The 14,618-nt window shown below is 48.0% G+C and overlaps 1 protein-coding gene across 1 annotated transcript; it reads right to left on the bottom strand.

The window, feature by feature from the left end:
- Positions 1-6,158: 6,158 nt before the first annotated feature.
- Tmem200c (transmembrane protein 200C) lies at positions 6,159-13,226 on the bottom strand. Its single transcript, XM_013353921.2, has 2 exons — positions 13,149-13,226; positions 6,159-10,380 (listed from the first exon to the last, which is right to left on the bottom strand). Exon 2 carries the CDS (start codon positions 10,284-10,286, stop codon positions 8,391-8,393), a length of 1,896 nt encoding a protein of 631 aa, XP_013209375.1. The 5' UTR covers positions 10,287-10,380; positions 13,149-13,226; the 3' UTR covers positions 6,159-8,390.
- Between the last annotated feature and the right edge of the window lie 1,392 nt (positions 13,227-14,618).

Genomic DNA, 14,618 nt, shown 5'->3' on the forward strand with positions numbered 1-14,618 from the left:
CATGTCTGAGCATGGTGGGTCATGTCTGAGCATTGAGGGTCATGTCTGAACATGGTGGGTCATGTCTGAGCATTGAGGGTCATGTCTGAACATGGCATGTCATGTCTGAACATGGAGTGTCATGTCTGAACATGAACATGGCAGATCGATTCTGCAATCCCAGTATGTGGAAAGCTGGGGCAGGTTGCTTTTTGAGGCTGGCCTGGGCTTTATCCCAAAAGTGAGGCCTTGTCACAAAAAGTAAACAAACAACAAATAACCAAAGTCAGTGGTCGTCAGAACAAATCTAACCCCTTTGGGAATCATGTGGCCATCTCTGGGTTTCCTGACTAAGGGAGAAGCCCTATAATTCAAATTGAGGACCTTAGTTACATAATGAGTCATTCCTATTTTGTTTAAATTTAATTATGCAAATGAAGTTGAAATCAATTTCAGTGCTTATGACTTTGACATTTGTTTAGTACCTTCACTTCCAGGACTCCCCACCCCAAATATGTGGGGTTTTATTTATGACCATGATATAGGTCTAATGAAAAATATAAGCCATTTGATATGAAAGTGATTCATTGATATGAGCTATTGAATTTGTTGCCAAACCTTCTGTGTGTGTGTTTTGGTAGCACACGCGAAGTCAAGTACACTCCCAAGCCTGGACTGTGACTCAAAGATCCAATTTTGTGTTTTGGTATGCATTGCTTTCCTTCAGGTTGCTATCTATGGCATATAAACCCTGCCACGCTTCACACTCCAGTGGCCCATTTCCTGCCACACGCAGCGTGCGCCCATGAACGGGGCCACGCAAGCATGACACTTGCTACTCAACATCCCGTGAGTGCTTCTGCTGGTTTCGGCAGCTTGGTTCTGAGGTCTACCATTCTAGGCCAAGGCCTAACCCTCAGCCCCTGACACCCATCAATGTTCGACATTCCAGTACACGTTCAGGATTGTGGTCCACGCCTGGCCTGTCTCAGCCATTCTCTGCTTCAGCAGTGTTTTCAGGATGGCAAGAAGTGGGTACGGGTTCAGACTCACTCTGAGATCCAGCTCCAAGTTGTGTTGTCTGTTTTCGCTCACGGATTTATGTGCTGAAAGATGCCGGCGAGAGTACAGATCTTTCTTGATGCTGAGCTTGGCAGAGACTGAGGCAGCCCCCAGGTCTCCTCACGTTAATGTTGGGAAAAGGAGGCTTATTCAGCCCTCCATAGCTTATCGTGCAAGAGAGACGCTCACCACTGGGATTTATGATCTCTTTCCGAATGGCTGTGGGAGGATGGCTACGTAAATTATACATCTCAACTCATTATGGAAGGCAGTTTAATTAACAGGTTTTGAGACATGTCGCATTATACACAACCACTAAACAATTTCCTAAAATTGTGCTGGGCTCAAAGGTTGCCTCATGTCAGCTGGCACTGTTGTGACTCAGGGCTCTAGCTGTACCTGAAGTGAGCTCTTTTCCTAATTATTTCATTTCAGTTTTTTTTTTTAAAAAAACTATGATTTGATGATTCATTCTTACAGGCTAGCCAGATGCTCTATTCAATTTCTTTGCCAAGTATTAGGTGTAAGGGCCACTGACTTAATCAAGGGTGACTTTTGTTTCAGGCAGTGGGGAGCATTGATCTGGGTCTTCATCCGCAGACAAGAAGCAGCCAGTCAATTTATTCTCTGTGTGGGGATATGTAAAAATTGGGGAGATAAAAATTCCCATATTATTAACCAACTTTCCCAAATTACTCTTTGGTCTCTTTTAGCTTATTATTAGTAATATAATGCTCCTTCTCTTTTTTTTCTAACAAAAAAGTCATTCTGGACAAGATTCATAAATCAAGCGTTGTTCTCAGGCATGAAGCTGAAATGAAATTAAAAATATAAATGGAAGAAACAGCTCAATCCAATAAACACACTCAAGTCATATTTAGTGCTCCCAACACTTGGAGCTGTGTGGTTACATAAGCAGGGGGATTAGCATTTTAGCCATCGGATCAGTTCCTCTCGTTTCCTCGCTTGCCGCAGTGATTCTGTTTGTTCACTGACATCACTGATGGGGCCATGATTGATTTCCGCACTCCATCTCCAGTATTTCCAAGTTTTAAACCTCTGACCAATAACTATAGCCCTACAAAAGTGCTATTAGTGACTCTGACAGGAAAGGTTCGGTTGATAATATCTGCTGAATTTTATCTGAAATGGGGGGCGCTTTCACAATTCTCACATTCGTGGATTAGAAAAGAGAATAAATGTGGCTTACAGTTGTGCTAGTCTGTTTATGCAGTAGAAAGACTGTAAAGAACCAAGCAATTATGTGGAGAATTCATACAAGCAACCTGACACTTTTTCTTGCAGTAGTAAAATCTGTGCTGAGAATTTTTGGCTCTCAAGTCTTCCTGCAGCTCTCAGGTAAACAGAATATTGAGCTGTGTGGTTTTTTTTTTTTTTTTTTTTTTTGAGACAGGGTTTCTCTGTGGCTTTGGAGCCTGTCCTGGAACTAGCTCTGTAGACCAGGCTGGTCTCGAACTCACAGAGATCCGCCTGCCTCTGCCTCCCGAGTGCTGGGATTAAAGGCATGTGCCACCATCGCCCGGCTTTGAGCTGTGTTTTTAACTGCACTGTTCTGCCCAAATCTGTTTCCAATGGCTATCCCAACATTACTGGCTTTTTAGAGATCGAAAGGCGTAGTTTTCTGCTGCGCCACAAAGAAGATTCATTTGCAGAAGGATGTTTGGGTTATAAATAAGTTTTCATTTTGCTAAGAATACATGTGTGTGGGGGGATAACAATGCAGTTTTGCTATTAACAGAATGTATCCTTTTCTCTGACATGTACAAGGTTGCAAATTGGTGCAGAAATCTGTAGAAATACATCAGTTAGCCTGCCTAGACTCTGTAGCCTGATAAACCATCCCCAGTTGGATACTGTTTCCAGTCTTGGCGCTGTCTCAGAGCACTTGAGAAAACGTCAAGATGGAATGACACCAGTGGCAAGTGACAAATCCCTTCCCAGTTTTTACCACATTATGCATGCACTGAGAAAAAAAATCATCTCAAAATTTAAATTTTTTTAATTCCAGTGTAATTTTCAGCCAACATGTAACTCAACTAAGAAGTCAACATGTAACTCAGCAAAAATACTTATTATTCATAATGATGGCTTCAGGATGTGGCTTCCTAGAGCCTGGAGAACTGTTGCTTCGACCCCATTAGTAGAAGTCAATTACACACGGAATCATTAAATCTCTGAGGGTGAGGGAGGCGTACTGGGAGAGCTTTAACGTTCAGGTCACTTTAATCCATATTTAAAATATATTTCTGCTACTTGCCAATGGGATATCTACTAATCTACATCTGTAGATACAGAGGCAAAGGTGTGAACACGGCTTTGTCTTTCTTGTAGAAAAACTGAGGAAAAGAAAAATCTAAACGGGCCTTATAAGAATCATGTATAGGGTTCTTTGCCTCCTGGCATTCCTTAGCTGGTCCCAGGCTGACACTTCCTTCCCCATATTTTTGTACCTGTATGGTCTCTCTATCAAGCAGGACCCAACTAAAAAGCTCACATAACTATTTTGAAAGATTTGTTTACATTATTACAGGTTATGTGCCTGTCTCAAAAATAACCCTATGGGTTCCTATGGTAGGAGCTATATTTGATGCCTATCTATGCTCTGAGCATAGCCTAGTCACTACCAAGATCCCCCAAAGCAATTCAGGTTAAATTTAAGCTGGGCTGGAAACAATGTGTCCATTTAACCCTAAGGATTGCAGCTCTGGCTGGCAGGTTATTTGCGTTTCTGTTAAGATTGTATCTCTACAACCTGAAATGGGAGGCCCGCTCAAAAAGAGAAGTTACAAGGCTGGGAGCAAAACAAAGCAGGGCTTGGGCCTCCTTTGCTTCTGTTGACTGAATGCATTGATAAATAATATATAAATAATAATAATAAATAAAATGGGGTTTCTTCCCCTGAAGTTGGGTTAGTTAAAAGATAGATGCTTGAGCTTGTCAACCTCAAAACAACAGCTTCTTTTCGACTACTGAACATTATTAAATGTTTGGTATCAAATGGATTGATTTCAACAACACATTATGTTGAATTTCTTAAACCCTGAGAAACATACGCAAATGTCAAGTTCTGCACTTTCTGAGAGGATGTTCTCTAAGGACTAGAAAGGCTCCATGCCTTCATTCTAAGACGTGTCTCTGCATACAATACAATTCAGTACATGAAACAGAGTCACCAAACGCTTTTGTTTTGAGAAAAAAATATTTCTGGAGATGCTCGCCTAACTTCATCTTTTCTGTCTTTCTCCGGGATCCTCTTCCAGCTCCACACCAGGGCCTGGCAATTGACTGATTCTCTTGATCCTGGCCGCTGAGCTCCCCAACGTCACTGGGATTCACACTGTGGGGATGAGAAGCATAGCTACAGACGGGTGCAGGCTTGGTGATGCTCGGTGTAACACAAAGCAACACACCTGACTGATGAGGCAATGTACCATCTTAGCACTGAACTGTCACAAAAAGCCACATGCAAGGCTGGCATTAGTGAAGGGACCTGGAGGAGTGGCCACTTCATGTTGAATAACAATGCATTTTCAGATGGTAGAGGCTTTCAAAGGGCCTCTGGCTCCAGGGAGGCAACCAAGTGACCAGGGTGGTGATGATTCCTGTGATGGTTCAAACCTGGTTCTGCATCACCAGGACGGTCGGCCTTGGCAAGTCTTGGAATACTTCAGCCCTGGCTGAACTTAATACTAGTTCTGTGCTTTCCTAACATCAGGGTGACCAGGTGTCACCCAGTAAATATGAGTTTTATCTGGCTGTTGCCCTTTGGAGAGTAGCAGGAAGCTGTTTGACTGAATTTGTACTGACTGTCCAACTTGTGGAGACTTACTCTAAAAAAAAAAAATAATAGAAAACATCCACTTAAAGAAACTCATTTCATTTTGAAGAAGAAAGAACCCTCAGAAAGGAGTCCCTTAAAAAGAAAGTTTCGGAACACATTCAGAGCTATAGTCAATCAAAAATTTAACATAGCTTCAAATTTTTAATGCTTGATTTTAGCAGCTCCAAAAATATAATAAAAATGTCTCCTATACAAAACAAAGCCGGTGACTATTATACTTATATTTTATTTGTTATGAATGAGGAAACTATCCACCTTATACTACAACCATTAATACAAGATCTTATTTATAAATTAGAGGAAAGTAAAGTTTATGTCTTGGCAAAATAATACTGTATATAATACTACACATGTTCATATACTTAGTTTGCACTGATATTGCAAGAAGGCTTTTGCTTTAAGGCCTTCAGCTCAAAACACAAAACAAAATTCAAAAATCATCTTTTTCAGAAACCCACTAAAAAGTGACAGAGAACATGCTTGTGTGGCATGCACATTTGATCTTGACCCTGGGTCTGTCTGTGACCTCAGGAGGTTGGCCCTGGGATGTGCTCCGCTTCAGTAAACAAAAAGGGAGGAAATGGTGGCCAAATGCAGTGATGGGTTTTGGGCACTCATTCGCTGTTACGTAACAACATGGTCCTGTGCCACAAGACATCTCCATCCTGGATCAAGGTTTTATTTCTGAAGATCTATTTTTTTTCTAATATACCTACGTTATTAAGACTTTTCTATACAATAAATCTGTCGTTGTCCCTAACAACTGGGGGATAAATTTAGACTACTAATTACTTTTCTGAAATTTGCTTATATAATTGTGCTTCACATTTACTGAATTTATTTTTGTGCGCCAAGAATGGTTCTAAGTCCTTAAAGCATATTAGTTTATTTAGCCCTCGCTTGAATAATTAATCCTATGAGTCAAATGGTATTATTATTGCTATTTAACAGCCTCAGAAAGGCAGGCGGTGTTATATAAGCCCCGGAAGTCACACTTGTGCTCCACTGATTTACACACTGGGTTTTTAAACCTAAAATTATTCCGTGAATAAAAAAAGAAGCCCACATGAAATAAGTCTGCTTAGCAGTGGATGATGTTAGAAATAAAACTGAGGAAACTTTTCTAGCACTTCTCGGCACCAAGCCTGTTACAAGCACTTTATACGTAGATTAGATTATTCCATCAGCTGTTTATCCCTTTGACATAGGTCCCGGTTTTCTTCCTGGTGTATAGAGAGGGAAATTGAGACAACAGAGACTAAAGTGTTTATTTATTCTGATCAATACCAATAAGCCACAAAGACCAATACCTCCAGTCAGTCGTTTAGGTTGAATTTTCTGGTTTGGCAGGGGAAAAACTTGTTTCTATTCATCCCTCTTTAGTTAGGCTATGGGAGAGTAACTTCACAGTTCGTTAAATATCATCATGTTGCATTTCCTGAGGTCTGGAAACAGGGCCCGACTTAACTTTTCAATGACACACTCTCTAAAGGCAAAATGGAAACACAATGTTACCAGGGGCTTTTATTGCTTTTGTTTGTCCCTTATTCCTTAGAAACTCACTTTTGCTGTATAGAAAAGTTCAATAAATTAACCTAGAGATTCCAAGTGAGCCATTAGCTGAATGCGTACAGTCCGAGGGAAGACTGGTGCCACTTAAACTTTATTACAGAAAGTCACACCAGTGGAAGTTTACGGAATATATCACTCTCTGCTACGCTGTATGTACAAATAGAAGATTGTATCCAGGATAAATCCAATACTCTGAATTTAAGTTAAGCTTTTAGGGCTGAAGGGGATCACAGAGATTACATCATTCACCAGAGGCCTAGGGGGATTAAGAGATTTGCCTGTGGTTCTGCAGATGATGAATACCTACCCCAGATTGCAGCAGCCTGGGGCGATGCCTGATCTACTGCTGCAGCCGGCAGAAGGTACATCACAATGGTCATAATAAGACAGTAGCCCCTGTGTTAAATTAAGTCTGTCTTCTGGAACTCTGCTGCCCTCTGCCTGCTGCTCTTCTGCCTACTCTGCAGTTGTTCCCCTTAGAGCTGGGTCTTTTAACTCTTTCCTACAGAGCTGATGGTGGAGGCCTATTTCTCCAGCACTAGGAGCTTCCTAGCTAGCAAATGCCATGAGCTCCTTCTATCGTGAAACCGCGCACCTACTGCAGCATGACTGGTCACTCGTGAGGAGCAACACAAGCTAGTGACACTTTTCTTGAAAAGCAGTGTTCCTGTCTTCTACAGTCAGTCTCAGATCGCCCTCAGAGGAAGACAGAAGGGAACTGTAAATTTTTTGTTTTCTGGTCTTGACAATTGACAATGTAAACTAATCCTGAAATACAATAACACTGCTGTGCCTTATGCGAGCCATAGATGCAAGACCACGAGCCTGAACCTCAGATCAAATAGAAAAACAGGAGTGGATGGGGAGGGGGTACTAAACCTGGCACCCCTGTAAATGAACCTGGAGATTAACTACAAGTATTGTAGGGAAATAGTACTTACTCGAGGTTCCATTCTACTTAAAAGATAAACTCCCAAGGGCCACATACTTCTCTGTCTTCCACTCACACACTGGAAATGGATCCCTGCACTCACACCTCTGACATTTGGGGAAAAGGTGACTACAGTCACCTCAACAGACGAATACTTTGGATTTACGAGAGACATTGTTCACTGTTGACTGTGCTCTGGAGTCATGAGTTCCCAGGTAAAACGAGGCAAGGTTATGTTTAACTGTTTGGAAACTTTTTATTAAAAAAAAAAAGACTTTAAATACTAATGTTACCTTCCATACAGGTGTAATAATACTCAGTAACACATGGTGGAAGTGGTATTGTGAGTTAAGGAATTAACAGTCCAGTCTAGTTGCTGGCGCCTGCCACATACCCTGGTAGCAAAATGCAAAGATCCTTTTGAAAAATAGAGTCCTTTGGACAGCTGTAGCCAGGAGCAAGGTAAGGCAAGGGAACCCTCTCTCCAAGTTCATGCTTTAGGCTTTGACATCACCTAGAGAGATCAGTTCTAAGAGAACCGATTCTTCTAGGCTCTTCAAGAAGAGGGAAATCAAAAAGCTTGTCATTTATTCACAAGCAGCTATGGACAAGGTCAGCAGCAGAATAGAGGGGCGGGGAAAGTCGGGGGAAGGGCCAAAGAAAAATTGGAGTAAAGTGCAGAGTTATTGTCAAAAATATATTATTTTGAGCCTAGGAAAATTAAAGAGATTTTATCTAATGAACTAAATTGTGACCTTATAATACATCTGGTTTTCATGGAACATACAATCACCATCGGACATAAAAAGACGACTTTTTTTTTTTTTTAGTTGTTGTCTACACGAATCTTGTGAACGCAATTCAAGGATAACATCCTGCAGCTCTTTGGATATTGAATGGTTTCCTCGGACCTGTCCACAAGGAAATGGATTGGGGTTAATGTAGGGGTTCCAGTGGGACTCTCCTTTCCCTGCCCCCCTCTCCCTAGGTGGAAGAAGAGTTTTCCAGTTCCGGGTCCTCTACTCCTGGGGTGTGAGACCTGGAAATCAGAAAGAGTTTCTCCTTGTTTGTAAACTGCCTCTGCACAAACCGAGGTTGCTCCGCCCTACTTGTCTCTGGACTGGAACGCTCCGGGGAGCTAGGCTCGGCACCGGGATCCGTGGCATCCGCACAGTCTAGCCTTTTCCGGGCCACCACGTCCACGACCGACTCCACAGAGGTGTCGGCTTCCCTTAGGGGGGTGTAGCCCTTATTGCTGCAGGACTGCTCATCCGACTGAGATCCCTGGGAGTCCCGACGGACGAGGGGCGTGTCCTCGGGGCACAGAGGGAGCGAGGGCGTGGCGGCTCTATCCCGAGGGCTGGAGTCCAGGTCCGCTGCGTGCGGGGAGGGAGGGGGCTCCGGCGACGGCTGAGCCCGGTAGTCCAGGAGCCCGCTGGTGCTGCGGCGCCGCCAGGCCGCGTACCTACCGGTCCTGGGCAGGCGGCCGCCCTGCCCCCTGGCGGTGCATGCTGTCGCCAAGCCCTCGGGCTCCTCAGGCTCACCGGACGCCCAGCGCGCCCCGCCTTCGGCTCCCCGGAGGTCAGTGAGGCTCAGGTCCAGTTCTTCCCTCGGGAGATCCCGGGATCCCCGTTCCCCGGGCGGCCTGTGCCAGCTGCAGCTTGCTCCCTCCGAGTCCCCATCTCTGTCCCGGTCCCCTTGCAAAGGCATCAGTGCAAAGGCGCTCAGTGAGGAGCCCACGAGGGAACTGGTGGTGCTCTGGCGACCCCAACTCCCGGTAGGGCTGCAGGGCGCCGGACTACTGCTGCCACTGGCGGCCGCGGTGACAGTGGCAGTGGCCGAAGCTATCGCGGCAACTGTGGTCCGGCGATGGCCAGCCCCGCTGGAGCGCTCACGGTAGATACTGTACACTGCCTCGGCCAGGCTCGGGGGCTCCCGGGGACAGCGCGGAGATGAAACCAGGTCCGGCGGGGAGCCTGCATCTCGAGTCACACCGCCGCCTCCGCTCAGCCCGGCGGGGTGGGGCCATGAGCCTCTGGTCAGCATTGCAGTGGCCCCGAAGGCATCTGCAGAGCCCGTGCAGCTACCAGGTTTCAGCTCCAGACCCCGAGATTGCACGTAGCTGAGAAAGCCATTGAGCGGCGCTGCCCTAGGGGGAGCAGAGCAGGGGGCGGTGGAGGAGGAGGAAGCTGCGGCTGCAGCGGCTGCAGCTGCTGCCGCCGCCAGATCTTTGGCGCGGAGGCTGTGTACGTCGATGACGGTCGAGTAGAGGTCCCGCAGATTGATGATCTTGGTCTTCTTGTCCCTGTTCTCATGGAGCACCGCGTTGGCGCAAATGAAGAGGAAGATGCCGATACCCATGATGAGGGGCCCAAAGACCTTGAGCTTGTCTGAGTGCAAGTAGCCTGAGACGATTCGGAAGAAGAAGCCCACTGATGAGGAGGAGGAGGAAGAGGATGTGGCTGCAGATCTAGTAGGAGGCGAACTCCTGGGCCCGCCCACAGAACTAGAGTTGACACCCCCTGGGGTCCCAGAGTGGCTCTTGGTTGGGTTTTTGCTGCCACTGCTGTTGTTGCCAGTGGTCCCAAAGCGATGGCTACCCTCCACAGGCGGTAGCTGCTTGCCGCCTCCTCTGTTGGCTGCGTTGGCCTTTGGCCAGTAACCCACCACGGCCATGGCTATACCCACCAACAGCACTAAAATCCCGCAAAGGGCAATAAGCCCCGAGATGGAGCACAGCTTTAATTTGCCTTTCACCACCACCACGTCGTTCTTACGCCTCTTTTTGGCTTTCCTCTTGCGCTTAGGAACCTGGCTGGGGGGCCGAAGGGGATCCTGCTTTCTGGCGGATATCCTCAGTAGGCCACCGGTGGCGATCATGGCGAACTGGTGGGTGGAGTTCAGGGCTAGCCCCTAGGGCTGGGGCTGAAGCTTGAGAGAGCCAACTGCCCTCTAGATGCTTGGCCACCTCCTCCTGCAGCAAAGCAGAGGAACACAGTCAGAGGGTGCGGGCTTGGCTGCAGCAACATCCCACGTGCTAGGGTTGCCCCTGATCCTAGATCCAACTCCAGGTGTGTCTCCACCCCCACCTCAAGGCCAAGTGCTGGGTATGCAGACCAGAGAGGGGTCTGTGTAACTGAAGAGAAAGGTGGTTTGAAACAGTTTCACCACCACCACCCCGCCCCCACATGCTGCCAGGGTGACCTCCTGGTACCGTTCATCTGAAAGCCTCCTGGCTGGCAGCCAGTGGAATTCCTACCATCCTTATAAACTCAGCGAATGTGGGGGCTCCAAGTAGTGTGTGAGGGCTTTCTTGGTCAGCACCTCTGTGTTTTCACCCTGCCTCTCACTGCAATGGAAAAGTTCCCCAAAGGGAGGGCTTCCGGCCCCATCAGGCCTCCGAGCCAGGAGCTTGCCCCATGTGAGCTGAAAGTCACTAAACAGTTCTGAAAGTTAGTAGTGTATAAAAAGAAAGGAATCCATTTCCCAGGATGAGAGCGAAACACCACACACTGGCAGAATGGCTTACTTCAGATCAGTGACAGGGAGTATTGTCCAGAAAATCTCAGCAGTACTTCTTCAATACCATCAACAAATCTTTCCATAAAGTTGCCTCTTGGCTACTTTGGTCCTAGGGCAATGGGTAAGCACAGCCCCTCCCAGTCCCCTCGTCGCCACCCTGCAACATCTGGAAAGCTTCTTGGTGTGGAATATTTCCATTTAGGTAACTGTTATGTAACCACGCTCTTCCTTCTGGCTTTCTGTCCTCCCTTGGAGGAACTCCCTCTAAAGGTCTCCTGTACTAGATTTCATCAGGGAATCCGAAAGGTCCCCTGCAATCTCCATAAGAAATAACCCTTCTCTTACGTGGGAAAATTTCAACATTAAAACAACAACAGAGAACTCGGCCACAACAGCTTCTGGCCCTTTTATTAATGTACCAAGAACCCCAGTGTTCAAATGAATAGTCAATTAGCTGGGTAAAACAGTCTACGTAGTGCTGATTTATAGGAAGGTATTTCCACACATAAAAGCTGTTTGCTTCCTCCTTTTCTCTGAAGGTCATTTTGAGGAAGAGGAGTGGAGGCAGCGGTGCCCTAGTTCTGGGAAGCTCTCTGGGTTGTTGGCTATACAGTCTAAGTAGGTACGAGAACTGATGCCTGCTCCTGGTTATCTGTCAGCTGTCAAGAGTCCCTCCCACTCTGCTGGGTCCTCAGAGTGCATTCTCTCTTCCAGTGGTGGTGTTCCCTCCTGTAATAGAGATGCTGAAATTAAGGGCATTATGTGGCTCTTAAAGATACAGAGGGCCACCACAGGCCTTTGCGTGTACGGTTCCTTCAAGACAGTCCACATAGTAGAATAAGTTATCCTTGGAAAAGGGAAGTTAGTTTGGTAGAATTTTGCTTCTAACTGGTGCTTAGGTGAATAACTCTGGCCCCTGATTCTTTCAGAATGTCAGCCTGGGTAGGATCTTTTCTCCACGTGGTAAGCAAATAGTAGTCAGGTTTTTTTTTTTTTTAATTGCTTGCAAACCGGCATCTCTTTGGAATTTGGTTGGAATTCAATAGAGAAATGTCAAATGTTTCCGGGGGTGGGGGTGGGAGTGAATGGTGAGACTATATCTGCAAACCTTTAAAATTTGTTTTTTTTTAAAGGTCCTGGGCCAATAAACATAAATACTGAATAGACATGACAGGCTGTCCCTATGCTTGTACTGACTATATGGTTGCAACATAGCTATTGCTGTTTTAACTGAACTGGAAAGCTCCAGCGTCTTGAATAATCTTGAGGTCTGGATTGACTTCAGGAGTCTTTAAGGTCCAGGCATTTTAGAAACAAAGCCAGCTCCAGCCTGCAGGGTGGCTCTCTGAAGAGAGACGTTTTGTTGGACACAGATCAGGTGCCCCCTCCCCCCCCACCCCGTGCTGGATGTCTTGGAGGAGGAAGGGACCTTCCTCTTCTGCAAGCCAGTTCACATCCCGCAGGATATAAAGAAAGTTGGAATGGATTTCAACCACGGTTTACAGACGATATTTAAAATTAGTTTTTAATAGCTGGTAATTAGTTCCCTAGTTTATTATGCTTTCAGCTCGCTTGACAACTGAACTCCTTTTCAGTGTCTCGCGATCTGGCACAGAATACTGACAAAGGTCAGGTGCCACGGAAAAGCCCCTTTGATGCTTTCCTTAGACCTAACGAAGAAAAACAAACTTAGCAGCGGATGTCGTATGCCTTCTCAACTGGCTGCCTGGCGTGAGTCCTGCCTTGGTTAAGGAATGGAGGATGGGGAAATCAAATGAGGGATGTCTAAAAATACAACTGCTTCCAAGAGAGAGATTCAAGTTCTCTGCTCATGATGGATCGAGCCCGGCGTCAGACTCAGGGCCCCAGGTTGCGCTCCATACTGTGCCCCACACCCAACCTAGGTCCTCGACCCCCTGGCCCCTGGCCCCAGGGCCGTGCATCTCTTGCCCTTGCTTTGGTCTAGTCACATGAGTGCAGCAGCTGCAAGTCCGCCTCTGGAGGGAGGACGGGCTGGAGCGACGTGAAAGCAATCCCCAACTCGCCTTTTCTGGGCAGCGCAACCCTGGTAGCACGCCCAGGAGAACACCTGGCTCAAAACATCCGCCAAGGGGCCTGGGCTGAGGGACAGGCGGGCTGGTGAAGGGCGCTCGGAGGCCGGGGATTGACAGGATTGCTCAAAATGGAGGCACTCTAAGCAAACAATAATCTCTCACTTACCCAGGGAGACCGGGGCAGCTCGGGAGACACAAAGAACCATGGAGAAACTTTTCAGCCCGAGCCGACGGCGGAGCGCAGGGACAGCGCCCCGGGGCCCCGGGCGCAAAGGCTGGACAGCTCGGCCGGGACGAACCTGCTCCAGGGGCTCGCCGTTCCCTCGGGCGCGGTGGCGGGAGCCATTTCCAAGAGTTTCCAAGAAGTGTCAGGTCCTCCGCAGCCCGCGCGCCGCCTGGAGCCCTTCTTCCATCGTGCGCGCCTCCTCGGCTGCCACTGTCCCCTCCCGTCGCGCTCCCCGCTGGCCCTTGCGGCCGCGCGCTTGCCGGCCTTGCGCTTCTTTTGTGTGGCTGAGGCGCGCCGGGCTTCGCCGGGTGGAGTTGAGCCCGCGGCGGCTGCTCCGGGCGGCCGGACTGGCGGCTGTTGCTAAGAGACAGGAGCCATGACACAGGGAAATTGCGGCAGGATGGCAGTCGGTACCCGGCCCGGCTTGGCTCTCAGGGGGCGCACCCGCCCCCCGCCCCGCCCCCAAGCCCCCCAGCCCCTCCCCCGCCCGCCGCCCGTCCCTTCGGAAGCGACTTGTCCCCCTTCCCAGGAGGGGCGTCAGGGGAGCCGACACCTGCACCGCGCACTTGAGCCAGGTCGGGGCGCGATCGCGCCAGGCAGGGTTCTGGACGCCGCTGGGCCGCCCTCTGCCTCAGCTGACAGCTCTTTCGGTTTCTCCCAACTACCTGTCTGAGCAGCAAACCCAAGAGGACCCAAAGAAAGGCCAGCCCCTCCCAGGGAGTCCCCTATCAGCATCCTGAAACCAGAGAGTAGTCTCCAGTTCGCTGTTTCTTCTGGCCCCTCTCCTCTCTGTTCTCCCTTTTCTTTCACCCCCTTCAGCCCCCCGCCGTTGGTTCTTTTTTTTTTTTCTTTTGTAGCTCCTACTCTACAGGGTACATAGTCTTGCTCCCCCTGCCCCGCTCCCACCTACACTTGGGAGTTTGTAAATGCCCCCCAAGAACACAGTAAGTTGTTCTCCAGAAAACCCCGCCCGGGAGGGGCGGAGCGGGCCCCACAAAGCTGGGCGCATCATCGGACTCACGGAAACCTCTGTCAGATGCTATCACACTTCTGCAGAACTAGGCTGTGGAACCGGCCTTAAGGGACCTCGGTTACTTCCTGGGATGTGGGCAGCTGGGGTTCATTTGAGATTAGGATAGGTGGACCCTGCTGTTCTTACCCTAGGAGGTTACCCACGCCCTCAAATCGAAACTCATTCTCCAGGAATGAGAATCAGGGTTCGCATCAAAGAGGAGAGGTGGGGGGTAGGGAGGTTGTCCAAACTCCCTACGTCATTTAAAAGGAAAAGAAGAGCACACACACACACACACACACACACACACACACACACACTCGGCTGCGCGCGGGGGGTGGGGGGTGGAAACACCTATTTCCAGGAGGGGGAAGCATCTATTTCCCATCTTCCTTCTT

Source organism: Microtus ochrogaster, unplaced genomic scaffold, assembly GCF_000317375.1.
Source record: "Microtus ochrogaster isolate Prairie Vole_2 unplaced genomic scaffold, MicOch1.0 UNK20, whole genome shotgun sequence".
NCBI classification, from domain to species: domain Eukaryota; kingdom Metazoa; phylum Chordata; class Mammalia; order Rodentia; family Cricetidae; genus Microtus; species Microtus ochrogaster.